Source organism: Coregonus lavaretus (genome assembly GCF_964263955.1).
Source record: "Coregonus lavaretus genome assembly, chromosome: 9".
NCBI lineage: Eukaryota > Metazoa > Chordata > Actinopteri > Salmoniformes > Salmonidae > Coregonus > Coregonus lavaretus.
In genome coordinates, this window is record NC_139996.1 from 26,458,802 (window position 1) to 26,482,483 (window position 23,682).

General features: G+C 42.4%; 1 protein-coding gene across 4 annotated transcripts; it reads right to left on the bottom strand.

Annotated features, from left to right (window-relative positions):
- On the bottom strand, positions 1–22,983 carry LOC311134935 (CD9 antigen-like). 4 transcript variants are annotated; one of them, XR_014613725.1, is made up of 9 exons: positions 22,515–22,836; positions 2,713–2,815; positions 2,484–2,581; positions 2,004–2,078; positions 1,782–1,883; positions 1,561–1,650; positions 1,380–1,463; positions 1,006–1,231; positions 1–909 (listed from the first exon to the last, which is right to left on the bottom strand). XR_014613725.1 is itself a non-coding variant. In XM_084168700.1 (8 exons), the coding sequence occupies exons 1-8, from the start codon at positions 22,581–22,583 to the stop codon at positions 1,166–1,168; spliced, it is 687 nt and encodes a 228-aa protein (XP_084024826.1). In that variant the 5' UTR covers positions 22,584–22,983; the 3' UTR covers positions 1–1,165. The 4 variants fall into 4 exon arrangements, 2 of the variants coding, with proteins under 2 accessions (XP_084024826.1, XP_084024827.1); XR_014613726.1 differs by lacking the exon at positions 22,515–22,836 and adding an exon at positions 21,453–21,667 and having other exon boundaries at positions 2–909; XM_084168700.1 differs by having other exon boundaries at positions 1–1,231; positions 22,515–22,983.
- Between the last annotated feature and the right edge of the window lie 699 nt (positions 22,984–23,682).

Consider the following 23,682-nt stretch of genomic DNA (forward strand, 5'->3'; position numbering starts at 1 on the left):
AGGATCAGAGGTTACAGTTTATTTGACTCATTTGTTTTGGTGCATCAACCAACCAGACCAGTGTGAAATGGCATGGATGTTATAAAAGTCACTGTATTCTAACAGAGACAACAACTGACTACAACTGACTACAACTCACCAAAAACGTGGTCATAAATAAGAATCAACTTTACAAAAAGAGTCAGAGACTTCAAGGCGTTTTCAAATTGGGTAGAGAGAGAGTAAGAAGGAAAGAGGGAGAGAGAGAGGGAGAGGGAGAGGGAGAGAGAGAGGGAGAGAGAGAGGGAGAGAGAGAGAGAGAGGGAGAGGGAGAGGGAGAGGGAGAGGGAGAGGGAGAGGGAGAGGGAGAGGGAGAGAGATCAAGAGGGAGAGGGGTTCTTGTACTCTACTGGAGCGACCAAGCTGCTCCTCTATTTCAAAGAACGGGAGAACCATGCTCACCACAGATCACAGCCTGCAATATCATTGGGAACTTGTCACAATGTTCTAATTTCATTGGCTCTTGCTAAGGAATGGTATAGTTTGAGTGGCTTTGCCATAGAGAGTTGCCCCTGGTCCTTCAGATGTTATTTTGGTAGAAATGTGATCACGATACAATATAATTACAATAATTAATAGAATATATGTTGCTTACAATGTCATGCCATTATTTCATCAATAGTTAAATTTTAAATAATTGAGCAGTTGTGGTAATTGAGAGTCTGTTCATATTACAAAAAAAAAGTATGACACCTCTAGCCTACTATTCATAGATCTCTTAATTCATCATAAATCACAAATGTGTTATGTTTATTTCACTTCCTGAACCAGTTTCTCTCTGGGCCAATCAGTGAACAATGACATCACCATAATGGTTCAGTGGGGTCGACCTGAGCACTGGACAGATTCCCTGTGTTAGAGAGGATCAGCCTGAGAAAGACGCTGCACAGATTTGCTCATGAGTAGATGTTTAGAATACAGGGTGATTCTGCGCAGCACCGTGCTCAGGCTGATCCCCTGGAACACCAGGTGTAGCAGTTCCTTGTTACAGAGGTTAGGGGATCTACAGTAACTAGTTGGCAGTGGGTTGGCAGCTGCTAGCTCTCAGGCCGACCTTCCTCAACAAGTAAACAAAAGTAATGTGACTAGGAATGACATCATGCAACATTAACAGGTGTCATCATCATCAGACGATCTCCCGTGACTTCCTGATGGCACAGCAGAGCAGCATGCTGAAGATCATCCCAAACACCTGGGGAATAGAATGGGAAATGCTGAATCAATGAAGAGTTCTCTATTGTAGGGAAGTTGTCTGTCAGTCTGTCTATCTATATATCAGTAATGGGGCGTAGTGGGCTAACATGGTCTTCGGTTGCGCTGTGTGTGTGTGTGTGTCTCACCATGATGATTCCAATAGCGATGCCCACTCCTGCTATGATGTGCAGCTTGGAGTCAAACACTTCATCTATAGCATCAGGACAGCTCTGCAATACACACACACACATCAAGGGGCTGTAGACATTATAGAAAGTGGAAGGAGGAACACCTGAACACAAACACAATCACAGATCAGGGTGTTACCTTGGTGATGAGTCTATCCAGCCCATCTCTTGGGGGACAGGTGTCTTTGGCAAAGTCCACAACGGAACCTGTCGGTCCACAGCAGTCCAACTGTAACACACACAGGGTAGAATAGAATGATACCTTTTTTGTCCAGCTGTTTGTATATGGAAGGTATTTGTTTCTGCTCCCAACCCCCTAGACAATACACACACAAGCAAACACATTAACTACATTATTACCCCAGTCTGTATGAGACGGAGTGTCTCTCTCAGTGTGTCCTGTGAAGTGTTCTGGTAGTTCTGATATGTCTCCAAGTAGAACTGAGTGATGTCATCAACCACCTGTAGAGGAAGGGATGCAATGTGACACAACACAGGGAAAGGGTTTTAATGTAACAAAGGGAAGAGCAGGGGAAGGGATTTAATGTAACACAGAACGGGGGATGTAACATGTTTTGGCACCTTGCTTTGGTTGGAGAACCCCCAGATTCCAGCGGCGACCTCAATGGCGAATATGATGAGGAGGGAGAAGAAGAACTGCAAGAGAGAGATACGCACATGAACCTCTCTGTGTGTGCCCCCTGACACAAACCACTCCCCACCCCTCCCTGGTCAGGAGGGATTTTGGAAAAGATTATTAGAGATAGCGAGAGAGAGAGAGAAAGAGAGAGACCGAGTTATGGCCTTTAATCTGTTCTGTAACTGATGATATACTGAAACAAAGAGTTACAGAGTATCAGACTATCAGCCCCAATAACAGTCCAACTGACTACAAAGAGAAAGATAAAGAGGAGAGGAGAGGAGAGGAGAGGAGAGGAGAGGAGAGGAGAGGAGAGGAGAGGAGAGGAGAGGAGAGGAGAGGAGAGGAGAGGAGAGGAGAGGAGAGGAGAGGAGAGGAGAGGAGAGGAGAGGAGAGGAGAGGAGGAATAGAGGTTAACTCACCAGCCCCAGCATACAGGGTGACTCCTGAATCGCTCCACAGCATCCCAGGAACCCAACGACCATCATCAACGACCCTACTATTATAAGGATATACACACCTACACACACACACACACACACACACACACACACACACACCACCATCAGAGCTCCTGCAGTGATATTTGATCATGTATGTGTGTATGCATGCTTGTGTGTGTGCAGGTAAACGTGTGAGTGCGTGCATTACCTGTGAAGAAGACATAGGGAGATTCTGCTCCTTCAAACAGCCCTCTGGTCTTTGGGTCGAACCTCAACCACAACCCTATAGCCAGCACTCCTGTACCTGCAAGCTAACACAGACACACAGACACAAAATATTAGATATCATACACACACACCTATCCCAGAGTATGGAAAGCCAGGTGAGAGACACACACACACACACACACACACACACACACACACACACACACATACACACACACACACACACACACACACACACACACACACACACACACCTAGCCTCTATCCGTCGATTGCAGTAGATACAAGTGCATTCAGATAGAATTCAGACCCCTTGACTTTTTTCACATTTTGTTACGTTACAGCCTTATTCTAAAATGGATTAAATTGTTTTTTTCCCCCTCAACAATCAACACACAATACCCCACAATGACAAAGCAAAAACAGGTTTTTAGACATTTTTGCGAATGTATAAAAAAAAAAAAATTGAAATATCACATTTACATAAGTATTCAGACCCTTTACTCAATACATTGTTGAAGCACCTTTGGCAGCGATTACAGCCTTGAGTCTTCTTGGGTATGACGCTACAAGCTTGGCACACCTGTATTTGGGGAGTTTCTTCCATTCTTCTCTGCAGATCCGCTCAAGCTCTGTCAAGTTGGATGGGGAGCGTTGCTGCACAGCTATTTTCAGGTCTCTCCAGAGATGTTCGATCAGGTTCAAGTCCGGGCTCTGGCTGGGCCACTCAAGGACATTCAGAGACTTGTCCCGAAGCCACTCCTGCATTGTCTTGGCTGTGTGCTAAGGGTCGTTGTCCTGTTGGAAGGTGAACCTTTGCCTGGAGCAGGTTTTCATCAAGGATCTCTCTGTACTTTGCTCCGTTCATCTTTCCCTCGATCCTGACTAGTGTCCCAGTCCCTGCCGCTGAAAAACATCCCCACAGCATGATGCTGCCACCACCATGCTTCACCGTAGGGATGGTGCCATGTTTCCTCCAGATGTGACGCTTGGCATTCAGGCCAAAGAGTTCAATCTTGGTTTCATCAGACCAGAGAATCTTGTTTCTCATGGTCTGAGAGTCCTTTAGGTGCCTTTTGGCAAACTCCAAGCGGGCTGTTATGTGCCTTTTACGGAGGAGTGGCTTCTGTCTGGTGTGCTGCAGAGATGGATGTCCTTCTGTAAGGTTCTCCCATCTCCACAGAGGAACTCTGGAGCTCTATTATTGTGACCATCTGGTTCTTGGTCACCTCCCTGACCAAGGCCCCTCTCCCCCGATTGCTCAGTTTGGCCGGGCGGCCAGCTCTAGGAAGAATCTAAGTGGTTCAAAACTTCTTCCTTTTAAAAATGATGGAGGCCACTGGGTTCTTGGGGACCTTCAATGCTGCATACATTTTTTGGTACCCTTCCCAGATCTGTGCCTCGACACAATACTGTCTCGGGGCTCTACGGACAATTCCTTCGACCTCATGGCTAAGTTTTTGCTCTGACATGTGCTGTCAACTGTGAAACCTTATATAGACAGGTGTGTGCCTTTTCAAATCATGTCCAATCAATTGAATTTACCACAGGTGGACTCCAATCAAGTTGTAGAAACATCTCAAGGATGATCAATGGAAACAGCTTGCACCTGAGCTCAATTTCGAGTCTCATAGCAAAGGGTCTGAATACTTATGCAAATAAGGTATTTCTGTTGTTATTTTTAATAAATTTGCAAAAATTTCTAAAAACCTGTTTTCACTTTGTCATTTTGGCGTATTGTGTGTAGATTGATGAGGATAATGTCTAATTTAATCCATTTTAGAATAAGGCTGTAAAGTAACAAAATGTGAAAAAGGGAAGGGTTCTGTAGATAGATAGATTTATTTGAGAATTTAAAACACAATACAACCACATGTGGATAATGCATTTACAATCATTGATGATGACACAAAAACATTTGAAAACGTATTTCCATTTTGGTCCTCTTAAATAAATGGTAAAACAATTAACAAGCATAAACATAGTAGTCCTAGGCTACACAGTCGAACTAGCATACTAGGCATACTTTGGTTACACACATAGCACATTACAAAACAAAGTACAGGACGACATTGTCATAGCCTAGAGCATTTCATACAGATAGGAAAATATATATATTGCTCGGTCATTAGCCATTCTTTTTAAATGAAGTTATGGTCGGCATGGCTTTGAGTTGCTGTGGTAGTTTGTTCCACTCAACAGTGCCGGTATATAAAAAGGTGTTCATACCAGATAGATTCTTAAATATAAAACAGGCAATATCAGAGTCTCTGGTTCTACTGTTGTATTCCTTCGACCTCCCGAGTGGCGCAGTGGTCTAAGGCACTGCATCGTAGTGCTAGCTGTGCCACTAGACCGGGAGACCCATGGGCGGTGCACAATTGGTCCAGCGTCGTCCAAGGTAGGGGAGGGTTTGGCCGGCAGGGATGTGGGGGTTTTTCCCACGGGGGGGCAGTATGAAAAAAATAAAAAATACAAAAATACATGTATGCATTCACTAACTGTAAGACGCTCTGGATAAGAGCGTCTGCTAAATGACTAAAATGTAAATGGATTGGTGGACATCTCTAATATAAGTAAAATAATTTGATAGGTGCCTGGGGGCTGAGTCAGTAATAATGATATGGACCACACCAAGTTTAATTAATATTACCCTTTACAGATAGCTAGCCTAGCTGATTAAAATGCTCAATCTCCAGATGAGTACGAGGGGGGAGTATAAGTACAACTCTCAGCAGCTTGTTTTGGCTGGTCTGTAACTTATTCTTTAGATGTTTAGGGATGCTGGTGAACCATGATGTGCACGCATAATCAACGTTTGAACACACCTTCTCATTGCAGGGTTTTTCTTTATTTTTACTATTTTCTACATTGTAGAATAATAGTGAAGATATCAAAACTATGAAATAACACATATGGAATCATGTAGTAACCCAAAAAGTGTTCAAGAAATCAAAATGTATTTTATATTTGCGATTCTTCAAAGTAGCAACAACTAATAACAAGATAACTAATAATGTAAGCATACTGTGTCCATAATTGTCACGCCCTGGCTCTGGGGACTCTAGTATGTTGAGCCAGGGTGTGAGTTTTCATTTGTTTTTGTTCTAGTTTGTATTTCTATGTTGGCCAGTGTGGTTCTCAATCAGAGGCAGCGTGTATCAGCTGTTGCTTGTTGTCTCTGATTGGGTACCATACTTAAGCAGCCAGTTTTCCCACAGTTTTTGTGGGATCTTGTTCCAGTGTGGTTTGTGTTAGACTGAGGACGACACGTTATCGTTTGTTGTTTTTGTTCGTGTTATCATTATTTAATAAATATGTTCACCTTTCACGCTGCGCCTTGGTCCTCTGTACCCGACGAACGTGACAGAAGATCCCACCAACACTGGACCAAGCAGCGTGTCCAGGAGCCAGCGCCAGAGGTATCGCTAAAGGACATCAACCTCGGCTGGGCCTGGCCCACGGGGAGGAGAGACCCCCAGAACATTTTTAGGGGGGGGCTCACGCCGTGGACGACGGGGCAGCAGGAGGCCGCGATAGAGCGGTCCAGCGGGGTTGCAGAGGAGGCCGCCAGGTTAAGGGGGCCACTGGTCACAGAGGAGAGGGAAAGTGTAGAGGCACGGCGAGAGGTACTGGGGTGTGTTACCAGTCCGGTCCGGCCCGTTCCTGATCCCTGCATAGGGCCAGTGGTGTGTGTCCCCAGTACGGTCCGGCCTGTTCCTGTTCCTCGCATCGAGCCTGTGGTGCACGTCGTCAGCCCGGCCCGGCCTGTTCCTGCTCCACGCACCAAGCCTAAAGTGCGCATCGTCAGCCCGGCCCGGCCTGTTCCTGCTCCTCACATCGAGCCTGTGGTGCGCGTCATCAGCCCGGTTCGGCCTGTTCCTGCTCCCCACACCAAGCCAGTGGTGTGCGTCGTCAGTCCGGCACAGCCCGTGCCTGTTCCACCGAGTCCGGCACCGGTCAGCTGCTCCACGTCGGAGCTAGAGCAGTCCGCTCCACCGGTGTTCAGTCCAGCTCCGGCCAGCGGGGTCAGACCGGACCAGGGGTACTTTGGGGGGTTGAATCCAGATCCGCCGCCAAGGCGGAGTGCCCACCCGGTCCCTCCCCTGTGGTGTTTGGTTGGCGCGGCCGGAGTCCGCGCCTTTGGGGGGGGGGTACTGTCACGCCCTGGCTCTGGGGACTCTAGTATGTTGAGCCAGGGTGTGAGTTTTCATTTGTTTTTGTTCTAGTTTGTATTTCTATGTTGGCCAGTGTGGTTCTCAATCAGAGGCAGCGTGTATCAGCTGTTGCTTGTTGTCTCTGATTGGGAACCATACTTAAGCAGCCAGTTTTCCCACAGTGTTTGTGGGATCTTGTTCCAGTGTGGTTTGTGTTAGACCGAGGACGTCACGTTATCGTTTGTTGTTTTTGTTCGTGTTATCATTATTTAATAAATATGTTCACCTTTCACGCTGCGCCTTGGTCCTCTGTACCCGACGAACGTGACAATAAGTATATAGGTTGTAGGTTGGGAGCTTTTGTGAAAGAGCACAGTTAGAAAGATATGGCATATAGAAGCAAACCGGATGGACATCATGAAAATGATTGGAGAGGTTGAGAGTAGAAGAAGTTCAGGAGAAAAATCTAACAAAATATAATTATTGTAAAATTGACTGTGTCCATAAAATGTATATAGTAAGTATAAGCTGGAAGTAGAGGCCTAAGCATTGTTGTTCACTAGTTTACTCCAATTAGGGAAAGGGTGGCTTTGCACACTCTTGGCATTCTCTCAACCAGCTTCATGAGGTAGTTACCTGGAATGCATTTCAATTAACAGGTGTGCCTTCTTAAAAGTTAATTTGTGGAATTTATTTCCTTCTTAATGCGTTTGAGTGGTGTACAGAAGATAGCCCTATTTGGTAAAAGACCAAGTCCATATTATGGCAAGAACAGCTCAAATAAGCAAAGAGAAATGACAGTCCATCATTACTTTAAGACATGAAGGTCAGTCAATCTGGAAAATGTCCGAACTTTGAAAGTTTCATCAAGTGCAGTCGCAAAAACCATCAAGCGCTATGATGAAACTGGCTCTCATAAGGACCGCCACAGGAAAGGAAGACCCAGAGTTACCTCTGCTGCAGAGGATAAGTTCATTAGAGTTAACTGCACCTCAGATTGCAGCCCAAATAAATGCTTCACAGAGTTCAAGTAACAGACACATTTCAACATCAACTGTTCAGAGGAGACTGCGTTAATCAGGCCTTTATGGTCGAATTGCTGCAAAGAAACCACTACTAAAGGACACCAATAAGAAGAAGAGACTTGCTTGGGCTAAGAAAACCTAGCAATGGACATTAGACCGGTGGAAATCTGTCCTTTGGTCTGATGAGTCCAAATGTGAGATTTTTGGTTCTAACCGCTGTGTCTTTGTGAGACGCAGAGTAGGTGAACGGATGATATCCGCATGTGTGGTTCCCACCGTGAAGCATGGAGGAGGAGGTGTGATGGTGTGGGGGTGCTTTGCTGGTGACACTGTCTGTGATATATTTAGAATTCAAGGCTTACTTAACCAGCATGACTACCACAGCATTCTGCAGCGATATGCCATCACATCTGGTTTGCGCTTAGTGGGACTATCATTTGTTTTTCAACAGGACAATGACACAAAACACCCCTCCAGGCTGTGTAAGGGCTATTTGACCAAGAAGGAGAGAGATGGAGTGCTGCATCAGTTGACCTGGCCTCCACAATCACCCAACTTCAACCCAATTGAGAAGGTTTGGGATGAGTTGGACCGCAGAGTGAAGGAAAAGCAGCCAACAAGTGCTCAGCATATGTGGGAATTCCTTCAAAACTGTTGGGAAAGCATTCCTCATGAAGCTGGTTGAAAGAATGCCAAGAGTGTGCAAAGCTGTCATCAAGGCAAAGGGTGGCTACTTTGAAGAATCTAAAATCTAAAATATATTTTGATTTGTTTAACACTTTTTTGGTTACTACATGATGTGTTTTTTCATAGTTTTGATGTCTTCACTATTATTCTACAATGTAGAAAATAGTAAAAATAAAGAAAAACCCTTGAATGAGTAGGTGAAAATCCGCCCTTTCATGGAATGAGTTTGACACGTGCTTTAGGGCCATAGTCTCACCAGTCAGGTACCTATCCAATTCACACCCAAGGTAGCTGACTGAGGTTTTTGGTGTAACCGCTGAGTTGCCTACTTTGATACTGATTTCATATCGTTAATGTACAGTAGGAATAGAAGAGGGCCAAGGATGCTCCCTTCGGGACCCCACAGCTAATCCCCTTTGCACTAGAATGTTTTCCATTAACATCCACCATTTAGTCTCTTCCTGTTAAATAGGACTTTACCCAGTCAATGGCCATGCTATTAAAACCACAGGCTTTTCACTTGTAGAGCATGATACAATGATCAACCATGTCAAACGCCTGCAGATCCAGCATTACCATTCCACAGATATTTCCCCAGTCAACTTCCTGATAAAGGCAGTTAAAATGGTGTGGGACTTTCTAAAACCAGACTGTAGTTTCGTATTAAAGATTATTCTTGCTAGTATATTCCTCAATCTTTTCATAAATTACTTTTTCAAGCACTTTAGACAGCACACTCAAAATAGATACAGGTCTATAATTGCCCTTGTCTGTTTTGCTGCCCTTCTTTTGGATAGGGATCACTCTAGTTTCGTATCTGTGGGGACTCTTCCCTGCTCAATAGAGATGTTGATTAAATGGGTGACACAAGGGGCAATAAGTTCAGCACCATCTCTTAAAAACCTGTCAGGGATATTGTCGAGGCCTGTAGCTTTAGAGCAGTTTTGTTCAGACAGTCTCTTGACAACATCAGCATGAGACACTGCTGTAAAGGAAAAGGCCATCACTTGGAGTAATAATAGCCTAAGACCATAAATTCCAGTACAACCAGGTAGCTTCTCAACCAAATTTGAGGCAACTGTTGTGAAAAAGGTATTGAGATTGTCAGCTACTACTTCTTTGTCAAATGTGATTTCCACATTGACCTCAATACCCAAGCTTTTGCAATTTGTTTTCAGTTTATCACTATATTATTTAGGGACTTCCACAACTTCCTAGGATTATTCCTATTCTCACCAATTTTGTCTTTAAAATAAGATGTTTTGGCACTTCAATCATCTGACTAGCTTTGTATATATTGTTGAGAATATCTTTACGCCAGGAGCATGTTGGTACATGCAACAGTTGCACTGAGTTGCACTCTCTCACACTATATCTGTATCCGTCTGTCTGTATGTCTCTGTCCCACACACACATACACACACACATTCCTCAAAAAGCCTCCTCAGTCTAATTATTAACTTTAGCCTCGATGGAGAATAGTGATCTGCTCCAGCGTGTATGTATATGAGTGTACATGTGATAGTGATGCGCGTGTAAGTTTAGGGTCATTAAATATTGTGTGGCTGAATGGCAGGTGGGTGGCGGGCAGGTTGAATAAAGAGAAAACAATGCATTCAAAATCCATAAATGTATAATTCTTGTGCATTCATATCTATAGGCTACATTGAAGTTTTTCTTTAAATTATCTGGTGTTAGTGCGTAGCCTTTAGCCTTTAGCTTTAGGGCCTACAGTGGGGAAAAAAAGTATTTAGTCAGCCACCAATTGTGCAAGTTCTCCCACTTAAAAAGATGAGAGAGGCCTGTAATTTTCATCATAGGTACACGTCGACACGACAGACAAATTGAGAAAAAGAAATCCAGAAAATCACATTGTAGGATTTTTAATGAATTTATTTGCAAATTATGGTGGAAAATAAGTATTTGGTCACCTACAAACAAGCAAGATTTCTGGCTCTCACAGACCTGTAACTTCTTCTTTAAGAGGCTCCTCTGTCCTCCACTCGTTACCTGTATTAATGGCACCTGTTTGAACTTGTTATCAGTATAAAAGACACCTGTCCACAACCTCAAACAGTCACACTCCAAACTCCACTATGGCTAAGACCAAAGAGCTGTCAAAGGACACCAGAAACAAAATTGTAGACCTGCACCAGGCTGGGAAGACTGAATCTGCAATAGGTAAGCAGCTTGGTTTGAAGAAATCAACTGTGGGAGCAATTATTAGGAAATGGAAGACATACAAGACCACTGATAATCTCCCTCGATCTGGGGCTCCACGCAAGATCTCACCCCGTGGGGTCAAAATGATCACAAGAACGGTGAGCAAAAATCCCAGAACCACACGGGGGGACCTAGTGAATGACCTGCAGAGAGCTGGGACCAAAGTAACAAAGCCTACCATCAGTAACACACTACACCGCCAGGCAGTGGCGGCTCCTGAAAAAATTCTCAGGAGGGGCAATTTTTCTGATGATTTAGGTGACCTACACACATTTTAAAAAATATATGTCCAGCAACAACATGAAGACAGGGGCAGCATATAAGTCAATACCAGAAGCATTTATTGACTGATCTCAAAAGTGTTGGCTTACAAAATCAAAATAAGTTATCACAGTAAAAATAATCAAGGGTGTTCTTTCACATTCCTCAACACTGCATAAACAATATGCATTTCCATAAACAAATGAAATAAGAATGAAAACAGAATTTGAAAGTAATTTCTAGAAAAGGTAAACACAGCTATCTGTATGGCTTTGTAAAAATGAACAACCATATTCTGGCCAATTGTATAGATTTGTAAATATGAACAACCATATTCTGGCCAATTGTATAGATTTGTAAAAATGAACATGAACAGATTTTTATTTTTATTACTTTTTTTAAAATGAAAAAAAACTATTTTAAACAACATCAACTGTGAACTGATTTGGGCGTGTGTGTGTTAAAGAGACAGACAGGGAGGGACAAAGAGAGAGAGAGGCTACATTACTTGTACTGAAACTGTTCTCTTCTCTGTTTCAATACAGCAAAGCGTTCAATGACTTTCTCATTGAAATCAGGCATGCTGAGGACTAGTTCCCTCTCCATGGAAAGCATGGCCAGTGCATTCAGACGTTCCTGGCCCATTGAATTTCGCAGGAATGTCTTAACTCGTGTCAAAGTTGAGAAACATCTCTCAGCTTCAGCTGTTGTCATGGGAGTAGTTATGAGGATGTTCAACAGAGTCACAGTCTCAGAGAACGTCTCCTGGAGGTTGTAGCTCATGAGAACCTGGTACAGTGCCAGTGCACCACAGCCTCCCTTGAATTCAGGATTCTCATAGATCAGAGATAGTTCTGTCTTGAGCTTTGCCTTGCTCAGCATGGGGTATGCATTCACAGTGGCATTCAGAGCCTCATCAGGAAATGAATGGCAGTACCTTTCAAACATGTCTGCTTGCAGTAAGGTAGCACTCACAAGGTGGCCAGAGAAAGAGAACCTTTCTTTGGTGTGATCCAGGATGGTGTTGCAGACTTCTTCAGACAGCCTCTGCTTCTCCTCTTCTCTCAAAGCTGTTCTGGGTCTTTTGGCTCCTGTTGCTTCTTGCAGCTGCTGTTGAGAGGAGTCCCTGAAGGCAAACAGACCAATGTGTTTGTTGGCTTTGTACAGTATTGTTGTCTATGTGATGCACAGGTATATGCAATGTATCCATGTATAGTACAAATACTTAAGTTCCACTTAAAATGGGCAGGGATGCATAAAGTCTTTAGTGTTTAAGTTAGCCTTTGTGTCTCACATAGCCTGGATGTTCAGCACAGTATACAGTGGTGCTCATAAGCTTATGATCCCATGCTAAAGTTGACTAAAAAGAGGAATAAAAAAGAAAAGAAAATTGGTGTCCTTAAAGGTTGGATTTTCCAACTTTTTTAATTAAGTCATTAAGATCAATTTCCAAAAGATGATTTTTTTTATTTTTGTATTCCTCTTTTTAGTCAACTTTAGCATGGGATCATAAGCTTATGAGCACCACTGCACAGTACACATAGTATACAAAATAAGATAGATTACACCACTGGCCATATATAATGAGAATAATGTGATTTCAAACACAAATGCAGTCTCCTTTCATGCATACATTTTCAAATAAAGCTCTGCTTTGAGAAAGATCGAATGATATTGTTTAATCTTACCTTATGGCCTGCACACTGCTTGTGAAGCTGTCGAGGGCACGTTTGATAAAGACAGCATCGATGTCCTTCTTCTGTAGCTTCTGGTACAGAATGTCGACGTGGGGCATGATTTTGTGAAAAAGCCGCAGGAAAAAAATAAAATCTTCATCATGTAGCATCCTCACGTAACCAGATGCCTCTCTCACAGTAAGCTGGTCAAATGAACCCAATGAACCCGTCCGGATGGCTTCAAAACATTCTATGAGGTCGTCTCGATTCTCGTAGACAGTGTTCACGACTCTGCTGTTGAAGTTCCACCGTGTGGATGAAGGTCTGGGCAGTCTTCGTGCAACAGTCTGGTCAAGAATGCTGGTGCGTTTGGGTGACCGGGAAAAAAACGTTGTAATCCCGCTCAGATCGGAAAAGAAAATGTTCACTTTTTTGATGCGAGAAGTAGCTTGATGCATGATCAAATTCAGCTGATGCGCATAGCAATGCACGTAATGGGCATTCTTGAAATGCTCACGCACCTTCTGCTGCACACCTGCCTTCTCTCCCCTCATCACACTGGCTCCATCGTAAGCTTGCGCAATGAGTTTGACTTTCTCGTCATCGGCAAAAAGACCGTTCAGTCTCTCCAAAAGTACACTGGCGATTGAGGCTGAGGTTGATTCCGAGATGGGAAGGAACTCAAAAAAGCGCTCCTGCACTTTGTGCTTGCTATCTATGTACCTCAGCACAAGCACCAACTGTGTCTGCGTAGAAACATCCGTGGTCTCGTCAGCTTGGATAGCTACGAAGTTCGCAGACTTCACCTCCTCCACAATATGTTCCCTCGTGACCGCTAGCATACACTCCAGTAGCTCGTTTTGAATGGTCTTTGATGTGCCCTTGAAAACTTTAGCATTTTTAAGATGGTCATCAAACACCTCATCTAATTGTGCCACAAAGTTGACAAGTCCAAGAAAAATACCAGGGTTGGTGGAGCCCTCAGTTTCATCTTTGCCTCGCAAAGCTAACTCAAACACTCCGCAAAACTTAACACACTGGATTAGCCGGCTGAGGATATGGCGGTTCTTGCTAACCTCATCGTTGTGGCGGCGGACAGCTAGCCTGTATCCCTCATCCAGTTGAGTGGCAATATTCACTCTTCCCAAAGATGACAATCTCAAACAGCTATCCATGTGGGTCTTTGACAGCTCATGTTTCTTTATCTTTTCTGAAAGATGGTGCATGTCGGTTACACCAGTCGCTGTCCAAGCGGTGCTGTCTGCTGTGCCGCCTTCAGGGTGGAAGAGTAAGCAGGGGTAGCAAAAAACTGCATTAGCTACATCGCAGCCTGCTAGCCAGGTTTTCCGTTCATACCAATTTTTGGAAAGTCCTCGGGTGTAGGACTTCCCCCCTTTAGTAGACACCTGTTGAATTATTAAATTTGGTCTGGGAGGTCCTAATTGTTTCGTTGCCAATTTATCTTCATTTGTTCGCCGACAAAAAGGAACTTCTTTCAAAGACACAATCGAGTTGGACTGAAGCCTAGCCATTTTGATAGTAGTAGTGAATTGATTGAGGCTGCTACCTGGTCTTTTCTTAGTTACGTTCATTCGTGGTTACGTTATGTATGACGAAAGCGCGTAAGTGCAAGCCCACAGACACCCATAGAGAATGTATTGAAAGCTTTGAAATGTGAAAAAAATTGATTTTACATGACAGGCTATGAGAGACTTCTGGGCGATTTTCAACCTGACTGAAATCGCCCAAAAAACGGGCGGGGCCATTTGAAGCACGACTTTAAATTGATTTGACATTTAGTGGCTGGCAGATCAGACGTGAACACTGATAACTGCTGTTGCCGTGATATAATTTTTTATAAATTTATTTTAAAAAATTATACTTTTTTAGAAAAAAAATCCCTTCCTTTTCCCGTTTGGCAGTGCGTCGCCCATATCGCCCTATTGAACAAGCCGTCCCTGCCGCCAGGGACTCAAATCCTGCAGTGCGAGACGTGTCCCCCTGCTTAAGCCAGTACATGTCCAGGCCCGTCTGAAGTTTGCTAAAGTGCATTTGGATGATCCAGAAGAGGATTGGGAGAATGTCATATGGTCAGATGAAACCAAAATATAACTTTTTGGTAAAAACTCAACTCGTCGTGTTTGGAGGACAAAGAATGCTGAGTTGCATCCAAAGAACACCATACCTACTGTGAAGCATGGGGGTGGAAACATCATGCTTTGGGGCTGTTTTTCTGCAAAGGGACCAGGACGACTGATCCGTGTAAAGGAAAGAATGAATGGGGCCATGTATCGTGAGATTTTGAGTGAAAACCTCCTTCCATCAGCAAAGGCATTGAAGATGAAACGTGGCTGGGTCTTTCAGCATGACAATGATCCCAAACACACCGCCCGGGCAACGAAGGAGTGGCTTCGTAAGAAGCATTTCAAGGTCCTGGAGTGGCCTAGCCAGTCTCCAGATCTCAACCCCATAGAAAATCTTTGGAGGGAGTTGAAAGTCCGTGTTGCCCAGCGACAGCCCCAAAACGTCACTGCTCTAGAGGAGATCTGCATGGAGGAATGGGCCAAAATACCAGCAACAGTGTGTGAAAACCTTGTGAAGACTTACAGAAAACGTTTGACCTGTGTCATTGCCAAGAAAGGGTATATAACAAAGTATTGAGAAACTTTTGTTATTGACCAAATACTTATTTTCCACCATAATTTGCAAATAAATTCATAAAAAATCCTACAATGTGATTTTCTGGAAAGAAAATTCTCATTTTGTCTGTCATAGTTGACGTGTACCTATGATGAAAATTACAGGCCTCTCTCATCTTTTTAAGTGGGAGAACTTGCACAATTGGTGGCTGACTAAATACTTTTTTTCCCCACTGTAACTGTAGCGTGCCAAATACACACCAATTGCCAAACGTGGATCCACTGAGGCAAAAAGGAAGATAACTGTGTTTAATTCAATAAGAGAAAAGTTGCAAAATGGAGTTGAAAATAATGAGTAGTCTAATGTTTGGGAAAGTTTTGGTGAAGTGGTAAAAGAGGATCATAGTAGTGCCGGATATGTCATGTGTGATGATTGTGAGGTGCTATACAAATTCGACAATCACAAGGTGGGACTTCCAACTGACACGTCAAGGGAACTGTACTATTCAGATGGGTTAAATAGAATATAGCATAACTGAAATCTAGACACTGACTGTAGGTCTATAACCTCTCACATAGCCTAATATACAGTGCCTTCAGAAAGTATTCTCACCCCTTGACTTTTTCCACATTTTGTTGTTACAACCTGAATTTAAAATGGATTTTACAAAAAAAAAGATTTGTTTTACAATTTAATAGAAAATGAAAAGCTGAAATGTCTTGAGTCAATAAGTATTCAACCCCTTTGTTATGGCAAGCCTAAATAAATTCAGGAGTAAAAATGTGCTTAACAAGTCACATAATAAGTTGCATGGACTCACTCTGTGTGCAATAATAGTGTTTAACATGATTTTTGAATGACTACCTCATCTCTGTACCCCAACTGAGGATGGATCAACAACATTGTAGTTACTCCACAATACTAACCTAATTGACAGAGTGAAAAGAAGGAAGCCAGTACATAATACAAATATTCCAAAACATGCATTGTGTTTACAATAAGACACTAAAGTAAAACTGCAAAAAATGTGGCAAAGAAATTAACTTTATGTCCTGAATACAAAAGCATTATATTTGGGGCCAACACAACACATCACTGAGTACCATTCTTCAGATTTTCAAGCATGGTGGTGGCTGCATTATGTTATGGGTATGCTTGTCATTGGCAAGGACTAGGGAGATTTTTATGATAAAAAGAAACGGAATAGAGCTAAGCACAGGCAAAGTCCTAGCAGAAAACCTGGTTCAGTCTGCTTTCGAACAGACACTGCGAGACAAATTCACCTTTCAGCAGGACAGTAACCTAAAACACAAGGCCAAATATACACTGGAGTTGCTTACCGAGACGACATTGAATGTTCCTGAGTGGCCTAGTTACAGTTTTGACTTAAATTGGCTTGAAAATCTATGGCAAGACTTGAAAATGGCTGTCTATGTCACGCCCTGGCCTATAGAACTCTAGCTAGTTTGGTCAGGGTGTGAATATATTCTCCACTCCGGAGCCGGAGCCGCCACCGAGGCTGGAAGCCCACCCGGACCCTCCCCGATTCAGTTAGGTTTGTGCGGCAGGAGTCCGCACCTTTGGGGGGGGGGGGGGGGGTTACTGTCACGCCCTGGCCTATAGAACTCTAGCTAGTTTGGTCAGGGTGTGAATATATTCTAGGTTTGTATTTCTATGTTTGGCCGGGTGTGGTTCCCAATCAGAGGCAGCTGTCGCTCGTTGTCTCTGATTGGGGATCATACTTAGGCAACCAGTTTTCCTGCCTGCGTTGTGGGATTTTTTTATGTTCATGTTTAGGCTTGTGTGTTAGCCTTTGGACCGTCACGGTTAAGTTTGTTGTTTTGGTTACTGTTTCGTGTGTTATTAGTTAATAAACATGTTCGCCGTTCACGCTGCACCTTGGTCCGTCCCGTTCCTTAACGTACGTGACAGTCTAGCAATGATCAACAACCAACTTAACAGAATAATATGCAAATATTGTACAATCCAGGTGTGCAAAGCTCTTAAAGACTTACCCAGAAAGACTCGCTGCCAAAGGTGGTTCTAACATGTATTGACTCAAGGGTTTGAATACTTAACTAATGAAGATATATTAGCATTTTATTTTTCATATTTATTTTACAAATGTTTCTGCCACTTTGACATTACAGAGTATTTTGTGTAGAGTGTTGACAAAAAATTACAATCAAATCCATTTTAATCCAATTTTGTAACACAACAAAATGTGGAAAAAGTAAAGGGGTGTGAATAATTTCTGAAGGCAATGTAGGCCTAATATTAAATCCTGCAGAATTAAGTATTTATTGCAGTAAAATTATATACCAAATGTAAATTTTGAATCAGGAACAGGAGTGGAGAAATATGATTTATGTCTTTCAGCATCTTAAGAGAATGAATGCGCGGTTATGTACTGTCTGTGAAGGTGGTGGTGCTATCTTTATCAGCATCATAAAAGCTAATAGTATTTCAACCACATAAAATATGCATCCATGCCAAACTGAAATCTTATCAAAAACATGTTGGGTCATTTTAACAGCTTTTAATTTCCTTAAAATCGGTCAAACTGATGTCATTTGGACATTTTGCACAGAAAATCTTTCCCGCTTTCTTAGTTAATACATTTGATCCCCGGTCCCTAAACGTCTTTGCTGTGTGAGAGAAGTAGAGATGAAAGAGGAAAGAGAAAACAAACTTTACCGATGTCAACTAGATTGAAGCATTCATTCTATCGATTTATGACATTATTCTGGTGAGCAAGAGTTTATTTAGTCTTCTAGGGCAACAAGTAATGACAGAAAATAAGCTGTATGTATCTAATTATAGACACGTTGAGTAACAAATAGCCTAGCAAAATGATGGAAATAATAAGCAGAAATATAGGCCTATTTAAAAAGGCCTATTAAAAAATTGTTTCGCCATCTCTGACTGTACAGCGCATTTTCTATATTTCCGGGTTAGGGTCGGGTGCGATCCTCAGATTTTCACTTTATCACATATAGTTGGACGGTTGCGGATGGGTTGTTAGCAATTGCAAGCAGGTGCGGGTGAACAAACAGCTGACCCGTGCATCACTAGTGCTTGTTCTGCAGTGTGGATAACAAGTCTGATCAGACCAAACCTAACAAGGCCAAGTAAGCTCAGTGAGTCGGGGTAGATTACCCATGCCTTGTTCTCCGTTCGAAGAGAATGTAGGGTGTTCACTAGGCTTGGGCGGTATCCAGGTTGTTAAACCTTCAAACCGACCTTGTGCCATACCGGGATATTCAGTAATACCGGTACTGAACACAAGGGGCGCTGTTCTCATACCCCACTGATACTCTGTAATCCGAAGGTTAGCAATGCTAACAAGTACATGTAAAATCCCATAGAGTATGCTAACGAGCGCATTGAGAACATTTTGTACAGTTTCTGACCTAAACTATACAAGTATACAAGAAACTCAAAAATGCTAATCACAGTTTGCTGCACGCACAAAACAAATATTAGCCAGCAAGGCTCTTGATCCAGGAGGGGATTCTCTACTGTTACCAAGCGAATGCTTGATTTTGGAAGAAGATAACCACTTAGCTAGATAGCTAACTAGCTACTAAATTAGCAAACCAAATGCAAAACTGCAGAGCATTTAGCACATTTTAGACAGTTAACTTAATAGTTATAAGATGTCTATCTCACAAACATTTAGTTGTGAATTCCATACTGTAATTAGATCACCTGGCACATGTTGTACAACAGTGAGTAACTCACAAGGCTCCGGTCTCTTGTCGTGTGCTTGTAAACAAACACAACGTGACATGTGACTGGGGACTACCATAAGCTTCATAATAATGTGACAGGTGAAATGAAGAACGCAATGTTCTTTATCTCCTAACGTATTGCACAAGTTGACTGCAGGTATTTACTTAAAAAGTAGCTACAAATATTCAAATTTATTTAAAAACTTCAAAGAAATAGTTTCAACCGTGTTGACAGTATTGAAAAAATATCCTGTGGCTTTTTCCAAGTACCCCGGTATACGATATATACGGTACACCGCACAAACCTAGTGTTCACCCATAAAATGATTGTTTCATTCAATGTTTATGAAAATATGTTCATTCAATAGAGAATTGCATCAGAAAAACAATAGTCCAAACCCTATGTCTCTACCATATGTAGTTCAAAAGTTATCGACGATTTACTCAGATAATTTAGAATGATTACCGTATTTTCCGCACTATAAGGCGCACCGGAGTATAAGCCGCAGCAGCTAAATTGAATGATATTGAATGATGCGTACATATATAAGCCGCACTGGACTATAAGCCGCAGGTGTTTTAATGTTTAATTACCATATGTAAGGGTTCGTGCACAGAGGGGATTGTCGGGAAAGAGACAAACTGTCTCGCTCTCGTAATGTCTGTCTGTCTTGCTCTCGTTCTGTCTCTCGTTCTGTCTCTCGTACCACTCTCGGTTCCACTTTTACTTTTGCGCGCTACCTGTCTCACTCTTTTCCGGCCTCCAGCTTTTCCTGCTGGAGCCCGCCGCTTAAAGGTGGGGGGCGCGGACCGGTCATAGAGCCCATAGAGTTAAAGTTGGTGGACTGTAACCTGTAAAATCCATAGATTTAGGAGGTCTTCTAGTGGCCGTTAGCTGTAAAAATCCATAGATTAGCCTTACCGTTATATAAGCTGCAGGGTTGAAAAATTTGAAAAAAGGCGCGGCTTATAGTCCGAAAATTACGGTAGAGTGAATAGAATGTTATTACGGCCATGGTCAAAAGGTGGTCGCTGCTCAATAGAACTCTGTCACTGCTCCATGGGCAGAACAGAGCTAACTTCGAACGTCAACTGACAAGCTAGCTAGTGGCTGCATGTTTGTGTGTGATAACATGGGCTTTTTCTAAATGAAATCTGCGGAACAAAATTGAGCCTATATATATATTCATGAACAAAGCTAACAGACAGAATTTCTATATCTACCCTGTCCTAAAAAATTTCCAGTTTTCATTGTGAATTTCTAAGTCTTCCCCTTTAAATTGCCATAGAAATGGCCCCTCTCAACATTGATTTCAGAATCACTGTGCCTTCTTTAGGGTGAAGAAGACACAGTGAAGGCACACTGATGCCGAAACGTTGGTGGTTATTGAGCTTGTATATTGAGTGTGTGACTCTCTTTATTTATTTTATAGCATACAGTTTACTCCCCGTTAGTCAGAGACATACAGACAGACGGATAGAAACATAGTGTGAGAGAGTGCAACTGAGTGCAACTGTTGCATGTACCAACCTGCTCCTGGTGTAATGATAGCCTACTCTCAACAGTACAACATACTGTAGCATTGAAAGACAGAGGCTAGCTGTTTGTGTGTGTATGTCTATGTGTGTGTGTGTGTGTGTGTGTGTGTGTGTGTGGTAGGTAAATGTTCACTTCCTCTTTAACTGGGCCATTCTCTTTTACTTGAGTAAAAGTATAGATACCTTAATAGAAAGTTACTAAAGTAAAAGTGAAAGTTACCGAGTAAAATAATACTTGAATAAAAGTCTAAAAGTATTTGGTTCTAAATATACTTAAGTATCAAAAGTAAATGTAATTGATAAAATATACTTAAGTATCAAAAGTAAAAGTATAAATCATTTCAAATTCCTTATATTAAGCAAAGCAGACGGCACCATTTTCTTGTTTTTTTAATTTACGGATAGCCAGGGGCACACTCCAACACTCAGACATAATTTACAAATGATGTATTTGTGTTTAGTGAGTCCGCCAGATCAGAGGCAGTAGGGATGACCATGTATTCTCTTGATAAGTGAATGAATTGGACCATTTTCCTGTCCTTCTAAGCATTTAAAATGTAACAAGTACTTTTGGGTGTCAAGGAAAATGTAGGGAGTAAAAACTACATTATTTTCTTTAGGAATGTAGTGAAGTAAAAGTAAAAGTTGTCAAAAATATAAATAGTAAAGTAAAGTACAGATACCCCCAAAAATGACTTAAGTAGTACTTTAAAGTATTTCTACTGAAGTACTTTACGCCACTGCACACACACACTCAAGCTAAGTAAAGTAGACCTACCCAGAAGAAGAAGTTGAAGATAAACATGATGTACTTCACACACCTGATCCCTCCGAACACTGCCATTTTTCTAACGTGATCTCTGTGTGTAACAGAGCAGTTACTAACTCATTAACACTTCTCCCCTATTTCCCTAGACAGAGACAAAGTGAGAGGAGAGATAAAGAGAGATAAAGAGAGCAAACGAGCGATAGAAAGAGAAAGTAGTAGAGAGTATCTTTCACGCCCTGAAGTCACCTGATCAGAGCGGTAGAGGAGAGGGGGAGGGAGGGGGAGAAGATTGCAGACGACCTGGGTTCTACTCTGTGAATGATTGAGTTGGTCTACTCTGTGAGTGATTGAGTTAGTCTGTTTAATCTAATTATGCTGCTTGCACATAGTTGGGTACACACTCTACAGAATAACCTACACAGACACACACACACATACAAGTGTCACACGCAGTCACACACCCCACCAAGACAAAACACAAAACAGACACAACCACATACCAAGGTTGAATAACTGAAATGCTATGCACACTAGAACTGGGTCACTCAGCCACCAGGGATTATTCGCCTGGTGTGTGTGTGTATGTGTGTGTGAGTGAGATTATTCCACCTGTCACAGACAAGATGCCACTTCTCAGTCCAGTCATGGCCAGCTAAATCACTCCACTTTCCCCAAGCAGATACTGACAAAACCCCCCTAAAACAGATACATCTACATACATAAACACACACACATACACAAACAGCTAGCCTCTATCTTTTGATTGCTACAATATGTTGTATTGTTGAGAGTAGGCTATCATTATGCCAGGAGCAGGTTAGTACATGCAACAGTTGCACTCAGCTGCACTCTTTCATGCTATGTCTCTCTAAATGTCAGTCTGTCTCTCTCTCTCTTTCACACACACACACACTCACATGCATCCTCCTCTGACTGTACACGCCATCATACTGTGTGGAATAAACCCTTAGAAATACAATGTAAAATGTATATGAATGAACCTGCTGTTGTCTGCAAGCCACACTAATACACACACACAGATACGGTTTAATAGTATAAGTAGTGACTCACCCAGAAGATGAGGTTGAAAGCGAACATCAAGTATTTGACGCACATCTCACCCCCTGATAGAGCGGCCATAGCGACTATAGTTACAGCGGCACAGTTCTCCTCTACTCTCCCGCTAAACGGTTATTAACAACGAACCCGCCAAACGACAATTTTACTACTAATAATTATTATGGTGTACAGTACACAAAGAGGAATCCGTTCTCCGCTGAGTCTTTCTCTGCCGCTGCTCTGCCGCGTCTCGTGCGCGTGTGGCGGTCCACCGCCAGAGCGAGACCAAGCGGCTGTCGGTCTGTCCTGTCCTGCTCTTTTCTCTGAATGTCTCACTCTCACTCTATCGCTTCTTTATTTAACGTAACACTACAAAATGTATATATAAAGCCACATGTTATGACAGATCTATGCTATATGAACAGATTAGGCTATTATCAGAAGAAGTTATAAACGGTATGTTTGAATGTATGAATATTCTGTGTTTAATATGAATATTGGGATTCCCAGCCGCCGGTGCATTACGTCATGTATAGGCAGTGAAATAACGTCATCTCTCTGGACAACTGCAAACCGCGTGATAGGAATAAAATAGATAGTTTGATAAATGAATAAATGGATGAATGGACAGCGCGCACGAGCACGACTGATATTGGTGGGCTGGGCTGGTTTAACGTTGTCCCAAAAGAGAATAATTCTGCATCACACACGCGCACACACGCACACTATAACCTAATTCTCCAGGCTGTTGTTAAAGGGCCAGCGCCCCCTTCTGTCTGTCTCTTGTAGCCTCAGTCATACTACACTGAATAAAAATATAAAGCAACATGTAAAATGTTGGCTTTTCACAACTGGGACTGGTAAGTGTGGAAAGCGATCTGTTAAAGTCGATAAATGACAAACTGGGCATACTTTAATTAGTCAGTAAGGATATAAAGGAGTTGAAGGCGAGCCATGAAATGAGTGAAGAAAAAGCTGCGATAATGGAGAAAGAAACAAAAAAGCTAAAAGGGACAGTCACTAAGATAGAAACGGACGTTAATTAACGTAAAAAGGAGAACATCTTTCTGAGAGAAGCTTTACTAGACATACAGACTGGATCTATGTGTGAAAATCTAGTATTTACGGGTATCCAAGAAAGAGAAGGAGAAGTTCCCGAAAAGGTAGTGAAGGAATAATC